The following is a 14,925-nucleotide window of genomic DNA, read 5'->3' as shown; positions in this document are numbered from 1 at the left end:
CGCGCAATTCAAATAAATAATCATAACAATTATGGATATTAAACATTTGGTACATACAAGTATCTTATATCTGTTAAAAGCTTAAATTCTTGTTAATCTAACTGCATCGTCTGATTTACAATAGGATGTACAGTGAAAGCATACCATGCGATTGTTTGAGGATGGCGCCCCACATCAACATATTTTTTCAACCAGCACAGGCTTCATAAAATCACAAATAGCAATTAAATAATCACTTACTACTTGAAAATCTTCCTCTGTTTGCAATCCAAAAGGGTCTCAGCTACAACATGCATGGTCGTTTTGTTATATAAAATCCTTCTTTATATCCCTAAAAAGTTAGTTTAGTTGGGGCCATTGATTTGAGTAATCAACTCGTTCAACATGCAGACAAAAGAAACCAAAAAGCTACCGCTAAACTTTGTTAAAACAAGTAAAACAAAGTTTCTATTTAAGCCTCAGGTACCTTACAATGTAACTAAACTATAATATTTCATACAGAAAGAAGTATGTTCAATAGAAAAGTAAAATTAGCAAGTGCACGTCCTCTTCGTCGCGCGCCCACAGACTGATTTCTTACTGTGATTCCCGGTTCCAAAACTCCAAATTCTTCCTGGTTTGGGAAGAAACAAGCCTGAAACCTTGAACAAAGACTGATGACATCTAGTGGAAGCCATAAAAATTGCAAGCTGGGAGCCGGGTTTACCATTGTCCCTATACGTTGTAATGGAAGAGCATGGGATCTCAAAACCACAAGAAATTCTGGTTGGTTTTTCTCTGGATTTTGTCCTACCATATCAATTGTGTTATAGTCTCATGCATTATTTTAACATTTCTACAAACTTCAAAGTGTTTTCTATCCAATGCTACCAATTATATGCATATCCTGGCTCATGGGCCTGAGTAACAGGCAGTTTATTTTGGGCACGTCAGACAGGAAGTGGAAAAAATAGGGGCCTAGCCCTAATTAAGAAGAGTAATTGTAGAAATAGGCAGGCTTTATGACTTTGTGGCTAAGGTAACTAGTGACGACCTAGAATTAGCTTGACCCTAGTTCAGTGGTTCTTAACCTGGGTTCGATCGAAAGTCTCAGGAGTTCGGCGGAGGTCAAGACACACATCCGACTCATATGATTTGTGATGACACACCCCGCTTGGCCATCATTGGCTGCAGGTGATCACGCTACATCGCTTGGCCTATCTGTGCTGCAGGGAATTTGGTGTGATTTCTTTCTTAATATTTGAATCCCTTCATACTTACTATGTCGAGCAAAAAAAGAAAGTGCTCGGACGAATATGTACAATATGGATTCACATGTATAACGGAACGTGATGGGAGTCAGCGCCCTAACTGCATGATTTGCAATGCCAAGTTGAGCAATTCTAGTCTAGCACCGGCAAAACTAAGAGAACACTTCCTTAAGCTGTATGGAGATGGAAAATACAAGAACACAACGCTCGCTGAATTCAAGATGAAGAGAGCCAGATTCGATGAAAAGGCATCTCTGACTGTTCTCGGCTTTGAATCCATCAACAAACCGATCCTCACAGCCTCGTAAGAAGTTGCTTACCTGATCACAAAGCAGGGCAAACCGCACACCATTGGTGAAACACTCATAAAACCAGCTGTGTTGAAGATGGCGAATATCATGCTGGTACAAGAGGCTGAAGTTAAGTTATCCCAAATTCCTCTTTCAAATGACACCATCAGCGACAGAATAGAGGACATGAGCAAAGACATCTTGGCTCAAGTAGTTTCAGATCTGATTTCAAGCCCGGCAAAATTCAGCCTTCAACTCGACGAGACCACAGACGTTTCCAATCTAAGCCAGCTTGCTGTATTCGTGCGCTATGTGAAAGACGACGTGATAAAGGAAGATTTTTTTTATTTTGTAAGCCTCTTACAACAACAACAACTAAGGCAGCCGATGTGAAGAAACTTGTGGATGACTTCTTCAAAGACAACAATTTTTCGTGGGATATGGTGTCGTGGAAATTTCCTCTATTTACCAAATCATGGGAGCAAACCACACACACAAGTCAGAGTTAGTTATAAAAGTCCATCTTTAATTATATGAGCTCTATCACAACCCTGTGACTCTCAGATCGATTCAGTGTCTAACCATGAATTCTCTGAGAGCCCCCTTACAATGCAACTGAGTTCCTTTAATAGCAAAGACACACATAGTCAGACAGCATAGACATAACTCATCGTTCAGCTTTGTCTCCTTTCCCAAACCCAGAACCATAAACCAATCCTCCATTACAACAGGCATATATCAAATTGTCATTTAGATACAACCCACTCTAAATACAAACTCCTGGACAAACTCACGGAGAGGAGGGTGAGGCTATAGGTTAAGATAGAAACAACATAAGAGGGAGCATAGAATGATTCCAGACACTGCAACCTTCCTTTCCCCACTATGGGAAAGGTAGAGAGTGAAAGATATGTTTACACATGATGACACTTTGACCTCTCCCCTCTCAGCGGCCATGCAACTTAGTCTTGACATAGAACAGATACTGCAACCCTCACCACAGAATAACACAAAAATACCATTCTGATGAGAATTAACTTACACACATTTGATGAATATAAAACATCTTACATATGTTACCAACAAATTCTGAATCTTCCCTAACATTCCCCTCTCAAGGGACTCAGTTCCTTTTGAAGAATCAGAATAGTAACATACTCAATATTTTAAAATTCAAATCCCCTCAATGTCAAATACCTTAGCTTATATGTAAACTTTCTCCCTTCTGAAACTAAGTTTACAACCCTTATTCTACAAGACAAACTTGCACATGTTTTAATAACACAGAATAATCCATTTGAGGAAAATAAAAACATAACATATTTATGCTCTTTCAATTACATAAGAACCAGTGTCTAAACACAGGCCTCCTCACAACATATAGGACAGACATCCCTCTAAGTACTCATGCTCAGAAATATACTTAGGAATAGAGAATAGGTCATTGAAATCATTCATATTACAAATCATAAGTAACAACCCAACTATTTATCAAACCAATATTTAGAATATTTAGCACTCCTCAGTGATTCAAATTTGTCTTATCACTCAAAGTAAAAACCTCAATTTAACACACATCAATATTAGCAGATTTACATACAGTATAATTATCCCATAATTCTACTATTAACTTTTTTAATCATGATTTTAATACAGATCAGTATCTCAATGCATTCTTAATCTAAATTACTACAATTTACATGGTGTAGACCTCTTCAATCAATCTGATACCACAAAAGTATAAACAATTTTAATGGCACAGTTTGATTAAACCCCCCCCCCCCCCCCCCCCCTCTCAGGCACGGCATCTTCTGGCATCTTCGTTTTCCTTCAAATAGCTTTACAGTTCAAAGTGGACGGCCCATGATAATGTCCCAATTTCAATGTCTCATCTTTACCACTCATGTCTTGTCCATTCGTCAACCAATATACCAGCATCATAAGAAAATGTCAGAACAGATCTTTCTCCATGATCACTCCAAGTGGACTCCTCACAGTATGAGAGAACCATGAAAGAAAAGCAGTTGATAGCTTAGATCTGATACTGTACACCAATTTCTGGCTTGGTTCTTTTCTCTCGGTAGAAGTGGTTTGGAAAGCCTCCTTCAATGCCTTTGTCTCTCTTCTTCAGCCAGTTAGAGGGGGTTTTGAGGTACACACACCATTCGGTCCAAATTATCTCTTCCATGCATTAAGATACCGTCTGATGTCACCCTTCATGATAACCTCGAAAGAACAGATCAGAACAACAGTTTAGTTCAGTTCATTAACTACATGATAAATTATTACTTTTACCAATTATTCTTAATACACATATCTAAACATATTTCACGGAGAATATCAAAACATTCTATTGAAACTATTCTTTCAAATTGGTTTATACTCCCCATCTCACTGTCAACTCCATCGTAGAGCCAAGGATCAAGAAATTAGACCTATACCCCTCGGGAATAGAACAAAACAAACACAACAATACAATACACTCAACAATACAATACACTCATTCACATATCACTTAAGTTGTATAACTTCAATTCAAACCCTCAAAAAACTGAATCCTCCCCCATGTTTTACACACATCTCTCCGTATGAGAGTAATGTAAAACAAAATTTCAGCTAACCTAATCAAATTAAAATCACTAAACTAAAAAAAATCACTCCACAAAGAAAAATAATTTAACCCCTATGGTCATAGGAAAATAGACTTAAAGCAGCATACCCTTAGTTAAAAGCAATGCCCTCTTCACACTGGTCCAAATTACAAATATGGATTAAGAAACATATTTACCAATTACACAAATTATTTTGAAAGCAGTATTACAAATGACCATAATTTCATTATCCAAATGGCTTTCCAATGCGGGTGATCAAGCCACAACGGAAAGTCATCAGAAGGTCATAGGTCATACAAAACCCTCCAAAGCAGTGTTTTGCACTATATGAAACAATTTGCAAACAATAATCAACTAGTTCCAAACATTTTCATATTTCCATGTTCCCAGAACATTCCTTTATCAAAAGAATTTGTGTGTGTAATGAAAAGTCAGAAAATAAAAACTCATTACAATCCCAATGTGGTGAGTGCCCCAATTTCACTCACTCTCCCCAAGAGTATATTCCCTGGACACATTCCAGAGAGACAGTGAAATATCAATTTTCCCGAAGAAAACACAAAAACACTTAGTATTCATTTACACGACATTGATTCAGAAACTCAAACGTGAACTATAAACCAAACCTAATGATAATTCCACTGTACCTCAAATCATTAATCATAAGTTTTAATCAAATCAATGTATATGCATGATAAGTTAAATCAACTCCTAAAAAAAACGTTTAATCAGCAACCTAATAATTTAAATCTGTCGATATAAATTTAGTAAAAACCAATCCTGATTTTTTAAAACAAATCTAAAATCCTCCAAAAGTCGGTGCTGTCTCATCATCTAAAAATACAAATAAACGTATTTTTTCCCCCACTGATATCCACAAAGGTCAATACTGTTCAGCACATCCATTAATGATCTTCCTTTAGTCTTTACAGGGTCTGAAGTTCCAATGTATGCAGATGATACAGTGATAAATTCATGCAAATAACAAACTACACAAGAACTCACTACTATAATGATTCAGATGACAAAATTGCTAAGTGACTCATGTTTACATCTCAATAAAATAAAACACAGTCTGCATGTTCCTCAAAAAACAACTACTGATGTAAAAAGCTCCTGGTGGTATCTGATTTTAAGTGCCAAGGCATCTTACTTGATTCCAACCTTTCTTTTAAACAGCAAATAATAAAGGAACTCAAATACCAAATTCAACCTAGCTAATTTACCAAAACATATGAAATTGTTTTGACTACACTATATAACTACTATAACAACACTATAATTAAAATCTATGATACTCCCCCACTTAACATACTAGTTTAGTCTTTGGCCCAATCTCGCTTTTCAACATTCATACCCATTCAGTCTTCTGTCAACAGGTTCTCATACCATTCAATCCAGCAATCACCTTTAATGACCTGACATTGTTCCACATAATGGAAACATACCATAACCTTTGAGTACATGAACTTTCCTGCTCAAATTAACTGGTGTTACTTAAACAATCAAACCAAAAAATCAATAACCATCAGAAGCTATCCTTACGATGTTTTATGATTCAGACATCCAGTCTCCCAATTCTCATAGCCTAATACAGTAAATATAAACGCCACAAATCTATGATGCCCACCTAGCGAATCAGCTGCTAGAAATACAGAAAAAAAATGGACCTGAACAACGGTCAAAACAATTAGAGTAAGGTTATTGTATATTCAAACTAATAACGCAAATGTACGTTATTCTACAACAATCTACCTGCCTCCAGCAACTTTCCCTGACAATGAGCAGCCAACATAACAACTCACTCTCTTACATACTTTCAACTCAACTTTCCTACTTCTTTTTCCCCCAGTTGGGCAAAAATATAACCCCTCTCATTTCAACGTTTTTCCCTTACCTCTATCGTAAGATTAAAACCTCAACTTTATAACTTCCTCTTCTCTTTGCTCTCCACACTTATGAAATGTATCATATTTCTTTAAAAATAACACACACAGCGCCAAAATTATAACATGCGTCAGTCAATCTATAAGAATGAAAAACATTTCGGTAACCACTTTCCTATCGCCATTCTCTCCCCGCTATCATTCAGAGTGTCTTTAACTTAGGTAACTGTCTTCTCTATTGATACAGTAATTTAAATACGACCCAATTCTCAATACATTATTCCAGCAGATAATTTAGTGAACAGACATCGTCTTGCATCAGAATTCGCTTCGTTATTGTTTTAAATTGAATTAGCCTATCAATTTAACCTAAACAATCTATTGAAAACGTTCAATTTATCTCTTATACAAACACTAGCGACCATAACTTTCCAGGCAAAACATACAAATAGATTATTTACAATCAAAAACTCTGAATTCAGCCAGCGCCGTGACTGGGAATGGAACTCGGGCCTCCCGCGTTGCAGGCGAGAATTCTACCACTGAACCACTAATGCAATTGCCAATAACCTAAATTCTCCGGATATAAACCCCATCTACAAAGTAAAATCAAAACACGTCACTATCGGTAATTCCCAGAAGTATAATAGCCCAATTTTAATAGTACAAACATTGCTCCAGCTATGATTCTCAAATTCCAAATGAATATATTAGCAATCAAAGAATAAAATCGACACTAATGACTAGGAAACAGTAAAAGTAGATTATGTTTACTTATGCAACGTATTTCAATTACTTTACTACATCACTTTAATCACGCAATGATAATTAGCTTGATGGAAAACCTTAGGCTTTGTACAACATTATAAATTACATCGAGCATCCCTCGAATTCTCTTTAACTTTATGGAAAACAGTTTATTCAATAAATCCCGCAACTTCTCTCATACTGGGAAGAAAAATGATAACATGTTCAGACCTTAAAGGCAGTTAAATTTCAAATGTTTCCCCCAGACGGAGATACTCCAATATGCGTTCTATAGTTACATCGTTAGGGTAAAATAACCAAAAGTGGACACACTCTAATCAGTTTCTAGAGCTCAATTTCCCAGATTTTGTAGATTACTTTAATAGTGCTTAAAAACTTGATCTTTATCAAATTATCCATTTAAGATATCAACTCAAAACCTACGTACGTCTACGAATGGGTGGTTTAAATTGTATCTAATCATTTTCAGCATTACTTTATACACACATACCATTTATCATAATTTCAAATAATTCACAGAATCCATATGAAACTTAAGAAATCTTAGTTACTCACACAGAACTTTCAGGATCATCCACACAGGATTGGTCAGATTTTTCACATAGAACTTTTCTGACGTCCACACAGAACATCAAAAGGTTTGCCCACACAGAGTAAACCCTACCCCGCTCACACAGAACGGTCCGACTCACACAGAGTAACCCTACCCCGCTCACACAGAACGGTCCAACTCACACAGAGTAAACCTGCCCCGCTCACACAGAACGGTCCGACTCACACAGAGTAAACCTGCCCCGCTCACACAGAACGGTCCGACTCACACAGAGTAAACCTAGGGCATACCTGGCTAGCACATTTAAAATAATTGGAATTCACCACATCTGAGGGTCACTTAGACAAATCACACAGACGCACAGAATGAGGTCCTTCTTCCAATAGGGCTTCACCAAGTGCCGTGTTTCACCTAGAACACACAGACCCCCTGGCCCCTTCACCCCGACAGACCTCACCAAATCCCCACTGTGATCAATTCAGTGTCAGGAGGGCTCTTGGTCACTGGCAACCGGACAGCGCAGAGTATCTTTTGAGTCCACAAAACCCCCAGATTACTCTCCTCTGACTCGGCCCTGCTTACGCCGCCAAGGTGCCTTCCTTACAAAGGAATTCACGCTCAGAGTATAACAGGCATAATTAAAAAACTCGACTTCAAATCTGTGTGTGGTTCGCTCACCATTTTCTTTAAAAAAAAACTCAGTTCGAGATGTGGTATCCACTCGGCTCGCTTCCTCTTGGATCAAAGGTTGGTCCATCTGCTTCGTTTCCCGAAGTGTGGTTCTCCCTGAGATCCCAAGTTTAGGGGATCCCTCGTGCACGACTTATTTACCTAGATCATAGGAACGGTCACCGAGTGAAGATTCACATCCCATCCTCGTCGCCAAATGTCGTGGAAATTTCCTCTATTTACCAAATCATGGGAGCAAACCACACACACAAGTCAGAGTTAGTTATAAAAGTCCATCTTTAATTATATGAGCTCTATCACAACCCTGTGACTCTCAGATCGATTCAGTGTCTAACCATGAATTCTCTGAGAGCCCCCTTACAATGCAACTGAGTTCCTTTAATAGCAAAGACACACATAGTCAGACAGCATAGACATAACTCATCGTTCAGCTTTGTCTCCTTTCCCAAACCCAGAACCATAAACCAATCCTCCATTACAACAGGCATATATCAAATTGTCATTTAGATACAACCCACTCTAAATACAAACTCCTGGACAAACTCACGGAGAGGAGGGTGAGGCTATAGGTTAAGATAGAAACAACATAAGAGGGAGCATAGAATGATTCCAGACACTGCAACCTTCCTTTCCCCACTATGGGAAAGGTAGAGAGTGAAAGATATGTTTACACATGATGACACTTTGACCTCTCCCCTCTCAGCGGCCATGCAACTTAGTCTTGACATAGAACAGATACTGCAACCCTCACCACAGAATAACACAAAAATACCATTCTGATGAGAATTAACTTACACACATTTGATGAATATAAAACATCTTACATATGTTACCAACAAATTCTGAATCTTCCCTAACAATGGTTTCTGCAGTTTGTTTGGACGGAGCTCCAGTCATGCTGGGAAGAAAGTCTGGTTTTGGTGCGCTCGGGAAAGCAGATGCACCACACATCATTGTTACGCATTGTATTCTGCACAGGCATGCGTTGGCAACAAAAACCTTGCCTCCAAAACTGGCAGAAGTATTAAAAATTGTACTGGAATGCGTGAACTATGTGCGAACTAGTGCTCTGAAGCACCGCATCTTCAGTGAGTTGTGTAAAAAAATGGGCTCTGAATTCGAGGTACTTCTGTACCATTCTAACGTTCGGTGGTTATCCCGGGGACAGGTGCTGAATCATGTTTTTGCCGTGCGTGTGGAATTAGCCCTGTGTTTGCAAGAGCACCAACATTGTCATGCAGATTGCTTCAAAAATTCTGAGTTCATTCTCATTTTAGCGTACATGGCTGATATCTTCGCAGCTCTCAATCATCTCAATCAAAAGATGCAGGGCGGTGGAGTCAACATCATCGAAGCGGAGGAAAACCTGAAGGCTTTTCAAAAAAAGCTACCGTTATGGAAACGACGAACAGAGAACGATAACTTCGCAAACTTTCCCCTGCTGGACGACTGTGTAAGTAAGATCGAAGATGTACCTGGAATCGGAGACATTTCTGTACCCGCGGAACTGAAGCAAGCAATTGCCACGCACTTCGATGAGCTTGCAAAGTCTCTCGCCGGATACTTCCCTACAAGAGAGTCATATCCAGCATGGGTGAGACAGCCGTTCACGTTTAGTGTTGAGACAACAGATGTCAATGATGAATACCTCGATGAAATCATTGAAATTCAGCAGAGCCAGGTTCAACAGCAACTCTTCAGAACAACAACGCTTTCAACGTTTTGGTGTCAACAAATGGTAACGTACCCTGTTATTGCTAAGAAAGCTCTGGAGATTTTCATACCGTTTGTTACAACATATCTTTGCGAGCAATCCTTTTCAACGATGCTGGACATAAAAATGAAGAAAAGGAACAGACTTAGTTGCGAAAATGACATGAGTGCCATTTGCCAAGGTGAAGCCGCGCATTTCTGAACTGGTCTCTGAAAGGCAACAGCAGAATTTGCAGTAAATATTCATTATTATGTTTTTGTTTTTGTGTGAAAATCATGTTTTGATGATTTTGTTCTTTGAAACAGTGATGTTGATGCACGGTTAATTTTGTGCACCAGTAAAATATATACGTTATGTTTTGAATTGGAAAAAAATCTTATTTTATTTTTCCAATTAAGGGTTCGGTGAATGCTCATATGAAACTGGTGGGGTTCAGTACCTCCAACAAGGTTAAGAACCACTGCCCTAGTTACTGCCCTGATTACACAGATGGCTTCATCAACAACGGTAATGTTGCAATGTTATGCCCGGTTTGATAAACTAGTAGGTTAATTACACAGCCTAACAGATACAAGCAGTAGTCATTTTGGTTGTGAAGTGCATTATCAAAAAGCTTTGTCCTTTCTTTATAACAAAATGCAGTTCATCACTTGGCTGTCTAGTATATCACCCTGTCACAGTCAACCCCAGCTCATAAGATGAGGAAGTACATTGTTTATGAGTATTGCCTGCTGCAGTTGTTCGAGATGTCCAGTTTTCAGCCAAACATGCAACATAGAGAAGACCAGCAAGAGGACCCTCAGCATCACGCAGACATGCCCTTTCTGTGAGCATTCCTATAAATGGACAGGGAGGACACTTGAATCAGGTTGGTGACATTTGACCTGGTAAAAGGTCAAAACAGTTTCGAGTTTTGTCCCAATTTACCTTCATAATCGAGCCTGGTGGAACCAGCCTGATTGCTACGTTTCCCATTTGATTTAATTTTACTTCACATATCATGATATCTGAAGTGAAATAGAAAGGTGAACGCATGAAGTTGGTCCCTCTCTGTTCGGACGGCGTTCGGCAGTCGAAGTCACCGACCTTCTAGCCATCGCAGATCCACTTTTCATTTTCTATTGGGTTTGTCTTGTCTTCCATCACACCTGGTTCCAATTCCATCAATTCCATGTTGTGTATTTAACCCTCTGTTCCCCCCCATGTCCTTGTCCGTAATTGTTTCTTGTAGTGCTTATGCAACGGTATGCTGGTATTTACCGGGTTTTGTATTGTATTGTATTGTTTTGTATTGTATTTACCATTTATTTGTATTGTTCTGTTGACGGTGGTTTATGGATATTAAACGACACTGTTGTAAATCAGTTTTCGCTCTCCTGCGCCTGACTTCTCTGCCTCCAGTATGCACCTCACTACATATCTAGCTGTTCTGGTGGAAAAAAAACTGCACTCCAGTAGTAAAGTTAGCAGGGCAAATTTAAATAAATGGCCCTAATGCTGCAAAATAATGTAGTTCTAAAACCAAGAAAACAATATATAATCTGCCTGCTCCTTGAAGAAACTCATTTGAATGGAATAATGTCGTAAAGAGGCTAAAAAAGAACTATTCACTATCTCAATGCCGGCCTCGTTGTAGACCTTGAACACCTTCTCGATGGCGTTGACGTACGCAGCCGTCCGCAGGTCCAGACCCAGGTTGTACTTACTGGCCGTACGCATGATTTGCTGCAGGGGGACAAAAACACACAAACACTAGTTAGATACCAGTTACACTGGCAAAACCAGTCACACACACTGACACAAACATACACAGACACATGGTGGTGTGATTGAGAGGTGCCCCGGGCCAGGGCGGGGGCATTGTCATTATCACAGTCTGTCTCATAGAGAACATATGATTAAATTCTAGGATCTGACTCATCGGCACTAACCTCACCAACACACGCAGACACACACACACACAGACCCACACGTGTACGCACACTCACACTCTTACCCTGGCAGATCTCTCCATGGTGTAGGCCAGCCCAGAGTGAACAATATCCTTCTCAGAAGCACCCTGGAGTGGAGAGAGGAAGGAAAGATGTGTTACCAAACTGCCAACACACTACATCACTTCCATACCACATAGTTTGTGTGTGTGTGTGTGTGTGTGTGTGTGTGTGTGTGTGTGTGTGTGTGTGTGTGTGTGTGTGTGTGTGTGTGTGTGTGTGTGTGTGTGTGTGTGTGTGTGTGTGTGTGTGCTCACAGCGACTCTGGTCTGGAAGTCAGCAGTGGGAACAACAGGGATCGGTCCTCCCTGCTTTCCAAACTCTCCTGAATGGACACAGAGACAGCGAGGGATTGAGAGATAAATAGTTAGATGGCAATGTAGCAATGTAACATGATCATTGGCAACCATTGTATTTTCAAGTATATCCAGTCGATCAACATTCATCCCTGAAGTTTCATCTGGGTTCACTCACGCATTTCAGATTAGTATTGTTATCTTTTATTCAAAACCTGAACGTCAGAAAGGCGTATCTGTCTATCTGGCACGTCACCTTAATGTAACCTACGTTATATACGAGAGTGGCCAGCGGACATATCACCAGTTACACTTCTTTCACAGTCATCTTTTCAGTTGTCCTTACAACTCTGAAAACACGGAGACCATTTCCTAGAGAGGACACAGTACTGTATCTCCTGCTACACAGAGGTTGTTAAAGGAAGAGGAAAAGTCTTCAGAACTGAACGAACACAGATCTTCTACAGACAGAGAGACGAGATCAGAAAGCGGACACACAGCTCCAGAGTGAGTACAGATGAAAGACTTCCAATATTAGTCAAGGAAATACACGGCCCTGCTCCTAATATTTAACCTGGCTATTTTGTGAAAGAGAATATGTTGTTAATGAGTGACCTAGATAATAAATACATTAACATTCATCTTTATTACAGGTGGTAGTAAACAAACAGTCAAAGGAAATCTAGTCGCCACATCTAGAAATGGCAGAGGTAAAACAACTGAACAATTTGCCCCCCCTCATCCCCTACCCTGAGGGGATGACAGATGAAAAGGAAAAGAAAATATATAAAAAAAACATTTTGCAGGGAAAGCCAGAGACTTTATATCGTGATGAAAGAAAAAATGCTCCATGCGACCTCATTTTCTACACAACAAACGGTTCTACATGGGAAGAGGAAATACTGAAACACTATTCTGAGGGAAAACAGTGGAGAAAAATTCAAGATGGCAAACAACTGAAAACGAAGGCAGGCACTATAAATGTGTATGATACTGGGATAATCATGGTGCAGGGTAATAGTGAGACGTTAAAGATATTCCCAAATGATTTCCCAGCCTTGAGCGAGAGAGTGAGAAAGAGTGTCGAGAGCAAGCGTGTCGAGGCGAGTGAGCATGTCTTGAAGAAAACGGCAGAGCTAGGCATTGAGGAAAGAGGAGAGCAGAGGAAAAGAGAGAGCGAGGACATAAAAGAGGAAGACATAAAAGAGGAAGACATAAAAGAGGAAGACATAAAACAGGAAGACGTAAAACAGGAAGACGTAAAACAGGAAGACATAAAAGAGGAAGACATAAAAGAGGAAGACATAAAACAGGAAGACATGAAGGTGGAAATAAAGGAAGAGGTGGAAGGAGGAAAAGGGAAGCACTGAACGTTCCAGGGCAGATCAGAAGAGAAACATTATTTTACGGGATGTATAATTTGATGAACAGTAATGCTAAAGCCTGCTGTTCCTCTCACCGTATTATTTGAATGTTGTATCTTTTACCTTCTAATGTGTGCTTTTTATTGAGCTTGTGTGAAAAATGCATTCATAAGTGCTCACCATCATCATTATCTTGCTTTGGTTATAGTTGATCACTTTCCCAATGATAAAGGTGCTTAAAGCAAAAAGGTGGTGGTCCCTGTGAATTTCCCCAGCAATATGTGTTTCATTTTGTTTCAAAACGTGTGTTCTAAAATGTATCAAGATTTTTGAAATGCAATTCTAATAAAGTGTGATTTAACAAGTGTCAGGACGTACTACATATACAGTACCCTGCCCCCATATCCCAATTTTTGCCACCTGTAAGTGAGAAACCTACATGCCAAGTACTGACCGTGTATTGTGTTCCCTGTGGTTAAAGAACAGAGCAGAAGCGCTGAACTCTGTTCAGAACTCAGACCTACAGGTTATGGAACATTTGCTCTTTTAGTATTTCTGCAGTATGTTTCCTCAAGGTGAAGGCTTCCCACTTCTATGTCAAAGATAATGCAACAAAAACACTTTAGTGAATACTACAGTAATGTGCCCAAAAACACAACAGTAAACAGAATTATCTGTGTAGGTCACACTACTTCTCAAAAGCGCGTCACCTGTTTTTCCAAACAGTGAGTGTCGAAGGGGCACTGGCACTCTGGATCAGATCAAATGGTGGTTGTCACGTGCCGAAAAAACAGACTTTAGAGTGAAACGTTTACTTACAAGCCGGGAAACCATTTTATTAAAGAGTGACTGTCCCTGTAAAGCAAGTAACTCTTTGAAAACAGCTTATGTGGCATCGATATGAGTCAGAAACCTTTTGACTACAAAGGGGCCTCCTGAGTGGCGCAGTGGTGTAAGACACTGCATTGCAGTGCTATAGGTGTCACTACAGACCCGGGTTCGATCCCGGGCTGTCAAAGCCGGCCACGACCAGGAGACCCATGATGCAGCTCTCAGTCGTCCATGTTAGGGGTGGATTTGGCCAGCCTAAATGTTCTTCTCCCATTGCCCTCTAGCGAATCTTTGTGGCGGGCACATGCACACTGACTGGGGTTGCCAGTTGTACGGTGTGGCGCTTGACCTTTGACTCTCCCGAGTCCGTACGGGAGTTGCAGCAATGAAACAAGACTACCAATTGGTGGTAAAAATGTAAATGGAAACATTTTTGTCATAAAGTCAGTCCCGTCTAAAACTGAGTTAAATTAAAGTTGGGTTTGGATTACAATTATGTCAACAAATCATGCCCCCTTTGGACAAGCTCCACCTGCAAATCACCCCTCCGCCCACTTGGCTTCCCTTCATTGAAAGGCGCTCTATTGTTTCATAGCCCATAAAACATTCAAAGGATCACGGGCCCGATACAGATTGACCATTCGTCCACAGCCAAAGTTCTATGATTGACATGCTCTGCT

The 14,925-nt window shown here is 39.8% G+C and overlaps 1 protein-coding gene and 1 long non-coding RNA gene across 2 annotated transcripts; one reads left to right on the top strand and one right to left on the bottom strand.

The window, feature by feature from the left end:
- Positions 1-10,915: 10,915 nt before the first annotated feature.
- On the bottom strand, positions 10,916-12,232 carry LOC118941993 (glutamate dehydrogenase, mitochondrial-like). Its single transcript, XM_036955536.1, has 4 exons — positions 12,229-12,232; positions 12,012-12,079; positions 11,760-11,822; positions 10,916-11,488 (listed from the first exon to the last, which is right to left on the bottom strand). Exons 1-4 carry the CDS (start codon positions 12,230-12,232, stop codon positions 11,279-11,281), a joined length of 345 nt encoding a protein of 114 aa, XP_036811431.1. The 3' UTR covers positions 10,916-11,278.
- A 46-nt stretch (positions 12,233-12,278) lies between these two features.
- Positions 12,279-12,837, top strand: LOC118942034. The gene is made up of 2 exons (XR_005037925.1): positions 12,279-12,557; positions 12,704-12,837. It is a non-coding gene; the product is annotated as an uncharacterized LOC118942034 (long non-coding RNA).
- Positions 12,838-14,925: the final 2,088 nt, after the last annotated feature.

The sequence above is a fragment of the Oncorhynchus mykiss genome, chromosome 20 (genome assembly GCF_013265735.2).
Source record: "Oncorhynchus mykiss isolate Arlee chromosome 20, USDA_OmykA_1.1, whole genome shotgun sequence".
In the NCBI taxonomy this organism is placed as follows: domain Eukaryota; kingdom Metazoa; phylum Chordata; class Actinopteri; order Salmoniformes; family Salmonidae; genus Oncorhynchus; species Oncorhynchus mykiss.
The sequence above is the reverse complement of the archived record's forward strand: the minus strand, read 5'-3'. Positions and strand labels throughout refer to the sequence as shown.